The following is a 6,184-nucleotide window of genomic DNA, read 5'->3' on the forward strand; positions in this document are numbered from 1 at the left end:
TCTGATCTTCGAGACATATCACAAAGTTGAAGATGTTGAACCTAACTACGAGAGTAGATAGTTTTCAGGAACGTTTGGTCGTCAAAAGTATTTGCTTTTCAGCCCAATAAATTTTGTGCTTAAGTTGATCTTGGTACAACTTGGTAACACAAGATTCTTCATTTGCTCAAAGTAAATTGAGATAGAGATGAAGCTTTGATGACCAAGAAAAGCAGTTCGAAGAGTTTTTTCTGGCATTGCTTTGTCCGGACACGGTCATAACATCATTAACGGCGTATGTTGTCTTGAAGACAAATTATTCAAGCTCCACAAATGGATTCGCTGCCGGAATATGTCTATTTGCAGCTTTCGAGTTGGATGGTTTTTGTTTAAATCATAAAATGTGATATCTAGGATTTCTTTGTAAGTCTTTAGAAATTAAAGTCCCATTTTTACAGTAGTTTAAGCACCTTAGGGTATCCTACAATTCTGTGCGATCCTTAGTATTTCGGGAAACCTCTTATTTGCGGGCTGCGACCGTAAAAACCATAATTCAGGAGAAACTAATATAGATTAACTTTCTTCGGGAATGACTCCTTCTTTGTACTTACTCTGTGTCTTCCAATACTTTAGCTTGATTGTCTCAGATATTCCCAGCAGCAAAAGAACATAAATTTATTTCAAAGCAACTGGAAATTAGAAATTTGTACAAAATTATCTCTATCAAAACTAATTATAATATGGCAGTAAAAATAGCAGTGATCTTATACATGGATTAAAGTTGACAAAACTGTCATAATAATATGCAGCACTTATTATTTCGGGTGGTATTTGGAAATTGCTTCGAATTTTTTTCTTTCATCTCAGAAATTCCCAATGAAATTCCCAATGAAATTCCCAATTCGCACACAATAAGTGATTTAAAAAATTGGCAGTCGAACAACGAAGAAAGGAAAAAAGATTTCAAAGTTTTAACGAAAGCAGAGAAAGTTTTGTTCACAAATTAAAATATTGTCATTCAAACTTGAATATTCCGTCCCGTCTAGCACTCAATAATTTAGTCGATTGAATCAAAAACTGATTGCTGAGTTTAGGATACGGCGCGATTGGTGAGTTTTCAGGCAGCTCAAACATTACCCTAAAATCTGGGCTTATTGGACAAGGCACGGCTGATGAAATATTTTTTGAATCTGTTGAGTTTTTAGAACCAGTGTCGGTTTCCAGGGACTCTTCTAGTTTTATTCTTTTATTTTCTGCAGAATCGACTTTGTCGAACGTGAATGAAGCAGAAAATTGTTTTCCCTCTTTTTCTGGGGATTCTATTGTTGTTGTGTTGGCGTCGCAATCGGGTGATTTGTTTGTGGAGCAGAAATCGAGTGGGGAGGCGAGGTTGTTGTTTGTGCTCTTCGGGATTTCTTCTTCACAACAGGATCGTGAATCGTCCGAATCGGAACTGAGGTCGAAATCTGCCCTTCTGAAAAAAGACATCTGCTATACAAAATTTTCGACAATACTAGGATCGATAGTTTCCTCCTGTTTAGCAATAAAAAAGGATAATTAAACAGATTTTGTTTTGCAGTCGGCTAACCTTGTTCTGTCACGAGTCGAAATTTATTATGACGTGTTTATTAATTGGAGCTATTATTGTAGGCAAGATATTCCTACCAAATAAAGAAGTAATGTTTTTCTTCTGAACTGGGAAAAAAATCCAAACAGGGATTACCCAACTTATTGACTTTTTAACTAAAATAATCTTTACGTTTTAGATGTTTTTATTTATCGTATAAAATTTTTTTTCAACTAAAACTTTTATTAAAAAATAATGCTGAATTTCTGCAAAAGTCTTAATGGAACGCTCACAAGAATGTGGCAATCTGTCCATATCTTATATCAGTTAATCGGTTTTTTCGTCAAATTTGTTCACATTTGTTCAACCGACCTTTTCTTGCGGTTGTGTGAACAGAATGAAGACGATGAAGATGAAGATGATGGTGAAATTTGAGATGCTGTTGGAACTGTTGTTGAAGTTGTCTCACGGAAGCCTTTTGCAAATGGGTTGTAGTCTATCTTCAATTGGGTTATCTAAAACACAGTCATGAGCCAATTTAAAAAAAAATAAGAGGCTCTTTGATCAAATTTGAGTTGGCTGCTGTCACGCTAACTGCAATGTATGGAAAATACTATCAAAAGCACAGATATTGATAGCAATGTCAAACTATATAGTGATTTCTTAAGTTGTATATTAATTGAGTATTTGCTGTGTTCTTAATATAATTTGCTCACGAGCTTTGCAGATGATTTCATAGAGAATTTTTAAAAAGGATTAAAATTAGTACTATGATTGCCGAAACGTATTCAAACAAAATTCAAGAAATTTTCTGGTACACCCGAGAACCCGTGAAAATTTATGCTAATTAATCCAATGCCAGTTTTCTGGTTTCATTGTAATTAAGCCACTGAACCATTCTATGCAAATGCAACTGCGTTTTAACAAATATAAGCAGTAAAATTGATCTCATACACCATTTTAGGAGTTATGACACATCAAAATGGGATATATGATCTCTGAGCAGAGCTGGAAATATTTAAGTCGTATTTGCACGTTTAAATAATAGTCACAACACACAACCGAAACAGTTACAACCGGAACTCAGATGTTTGAAAAAGAAATTCGATAAATTTACTCCTCAAAATCGTATTTCCACGTATCGGGGTCGAGGTGTCCACCCGTATTCCACCATTATTAAGCGAGAATAATATGCAGTCGAACAGGCACAAGACAACCCAGCGACAATTATTACTGATAATTTTTCAAACTAGCTTTTGGATGAATTATTTTATGAGCCTGTAGCAGCCATGGTTATAATTTCAATTTCCACGGATTAAAAAATGCCATACGTTTACTCACCGCATCATTTTGATAAGCAGTAACAGCAATGAATGCAGTCTCTGGGAATGAGTAGGTATAGAAGCTGTTCTCATCCAATGAGACGCCACCACCGCTCATTCCACCAATCACAGAATGACCTGACACTCCCGCTGCAGATGCTGCTGCCCGTGACTCTGCACTCGAAGCCGCAGAGGGTATTGCATGCTCCACTATTATGAGTCGAGGGACGTATTTATGCATGCTGTTCAAGATCACCTGAAACAATCAAACAGTCAAAGTTAATTTCGAGAGTTACGGAATGTTTGTATGAGGTCCCCAGACATTCCAGAACCGATCGGACTAACTCGTACAATGTGCTCTTATAAGATTCTGTATCTTTAGGAAGAACACTTGAAAATTCTTGCAACACAACTATTCTCTTGATATAGCCGTAATATAATAAAACCTATTCAATGAATGAGAAATCAGATCGGGCACACAATCAAAACCCTTTCAAATTAAGCACAATAGAATGAAGCCACCGAACACCGAAATTCTTCAAAATACTGATCCAGTTCTTTTATTTGCTAGTTTTTACCGTTGACAATTCGAATCAATTCGTTGCTTTTTTAAACAATGGCCCATAGCGGTTTTATAAGGGAAACGATGGATACTAAGAACTATCTCACCAAAGAAATATTAAATTTTGAATTTTGAAAAACAAAAATTGTTCTAACATGGCCATTTCTGTCCAAATTGTTATTTGTCAGTTTGATGCGATGAAATGAAATACTCTGTGTTGCGAGCCATGTCCGTCCAGTTGAAGGCGAATCCGGGTGGAAATAAACTCGTCCTGGCATTCTGGGTTCCGCTTTGCCCGAAATTACCCACTTGGATTGGTGGAATTTATGCCTGCAAGTGTCCATCGGCATCATATCCAGCATTACCGAATACTCCCGATCGGGATCTAGTCCGGTAACCCGGAATTTTACAACTGGAAACATTCTTCGTCCACTTTTTGTTATTATCATTTCGGTTCCAATTTTGTTGAATATTCTCCAAAGCGAACTATTTTCAAGCGTCACTTTTATTTTGGGGTGAGGCTTGTTAGCCGCCAACGGCGGAATAGCTTGCAAGCTATGTTGGACATTAAAATAACAAGCGGCAGGAGTTTGTGGTTGGGCTAATCGATTTTGAAACAGGTACGTTGCGGTCGCATTTTGCATGGCGGGATGGTAAAATTGCGTGGGTGTGTGTTGGGTTAAACTGAGCCCGGCGTTTTGGGCGTGAATGAATTCGGCGGGGTGGGAAGTGACTGGGATTCTGAGCTGGGGGTGAGCGGCTGCAGCGGCTGTTGCAAATGGAATTGGAATTGGAAGTTGCCATGTTGGGTTTGGAGTCGGTTCGTTTGGAACTCCAGAGCCCAGAGCTCGACCTAGAATTATAATTTCTCAGAAAGGAATCTAATAGTTTAGATCATTTCAGGTATTGGCCTTCTAATTAATTCTTCAACTTCGAGCGACAAGTTACATGGTATTCTACAAAAGCAAAAAAGTATGCGACACGTTTGGGGGAGGGGTGAAAAACAGTTGAATCGATGTTCCTGAATCGATAATCTTTTCACTGTTTAATTGGGTTAGATTGGCTGAAAATGCTTTTTTTTTCATATCAGGTCCGATTTGATTTTTAATTTAAATTTATTGCTCTCTCAGCTTAGTCATGGTCATAAAATCAATACTTTCCACAACTGCCCCAACCTCCCACGACAAAAAAATAAGCTTTACATTTGAACTGTAAAATTGCTGTCTTGATTCTTATATTCTAAAAATATCTCGACTGACAGTCTGGTTCCCATTTATTTTACACAGGGAGCTAACCGCTCAATTTTTTCTCAAATTGCAATCATTTATTAATTATTAATAAAGTACCAGAAATTATTAATAGTTAGATGCTTAAACCTATTTTTTTCTGAAAAACCTATTCAACGAAATGTAACAAAAAGCATGTTTTCCAAATTCTATCAAAAACTATTTTTGCGAAATCAGACAATAGCGTTTCACGTTTTTTATGATAAAAAACACCTTTTTGCCAATATTACAATAGTAGGTCAATTTAAAATGTACAAAAAGTTTTCAACTTTTATCAACCTGAACAACAATCTTAGCGGAAGAAAACATTAAGGAAAACAAATGTTTAAAAAACTTACCAAAATTGACCGTAGGTAGCATTTGATAACTAGGCTATTCTCTAACGCCAATTTAAAACAATTTATAACTTAGTTTACACCTGTTATGCAAACTTTGATAGCTTCTTCAGATTCTATTGGCTCATCTTTTTTCAACAGATACTTGTGAAACTAAAACACATCAAACTTCGGCCAACAACAAATTTGGACCGAATTAGCCAATCATGTTTCTCTATTGGACACTTGAAAAATATTGATTGAATAAATTAAACTAAACGACAAACTTGACGAAATGCTTGAACTTAGCGTTAACTTAACATTGTTGGCAATCAATTTAATTAGGCTATCCCTCGTTTCAGCGCGAACACATTTCCATGTCAAAAATTCCTTCAAAAGGTATTTCTGGTTTACTGACCAGGAGTTTTTAAGTTGATCTCTAATTTTACGATGAAATTCAAGAAACCGCTTTCTAGACAGTTCCATTTCGATCATAACCTTTTGCCATTTAGGGTGAAATTCAATTGCTTAACTGTTCTCAGAAATAAAGTGTGGAAAGATTAATCCAGAAACAAAATTAAGAATGCGGGATCAAAGCAAAACTAAAAATGAGCGGTACCCAGACCATTTACAGAAAAAAATGAACAAGAAATTACGGAATTTACGAGTCATTTATAATAGCCTTTAGTTGACAATTGGTTATAATCTGTCTAAAAATGCTCTCAATAGCCTTACCCTTAATTTAGTATTTAGAATAAAAAAATCAATGTATTAACATAAGAAAAAGAAATAAAAATTCTAGAACAAACTTTCTGACCATGTATATTGGTTAATAAGCAAATAATTTTCATAGTTATGAACTGAGAAGTTTTTAAACGCAAATTTAGCAACATTACTTGCTAAAACTATGATGAGAATACATTTTACCGACTAGATGTCACGACTAAAAAACAATTATCATTAATTGTGATTAATTCTTCCAACTTCGAAATGACAAAAAATTGAAAAAATTTTTCATGCATGCAAGTTTAGTCAAACGCAATGTAGTTACGTTGCTGAAGTCATTCTCTCAACTTATTACGATCTACCAATTTACAATCTACCAGCAAGAAACTTGACACAAATTTTTTTAAAGTTACGCACGAAATGACGAA

The 6,184-nt window shown here is 35.6% G+C and overlaps 1 protein-coding gene across 1 annotated transcript; it reads right to left on the reverse strand.

Annotated features, from left to right (window-relative positions):
- Positions 1-636: 636 nt before the first annotated feature.
- LOC142344150 (uncharacterized) lies at positions 637-5,190 on the reverse strand. Its single transcript, XM_075395676.1, has 5 exons — positions 5,055-5,190; positions 3,586-4,283; positions 2,888-3,124; positions 1,919-2,061; positions 637-1,453 (listed from the first exon to the last, which is right to left on the reverse strand). The coding sequence occupies exons 1-5, from the start codon at positions 5,074-5,076 to the stop codon at positions 994-996; spliced, it is 1,560 nt and encodes a 519-aa protein (XP_075251791.1). The 5' UTR covers positions 5,077-5,190; the 3' UTR covers positions 637-993.
- Positions 5,191-6,184: the final 994 nt, after the last annotated feature.

The sequence above is a fragment of the Convolutriloba macropyga genome, chromosome 8 (genome assembly GCF_964194025.1).
Source record: "Convolutriloba macropyga chromosome 8, txConMacr16.3, whole genome shotgun sequence".
Taxonomy (NCBI): domain Eukaryota; kingdom Metazoa; phylum Xenacoelomorpha; order Acoela; family Convolutidae; genus Convolutriloba; species Convolutriloba macropyga.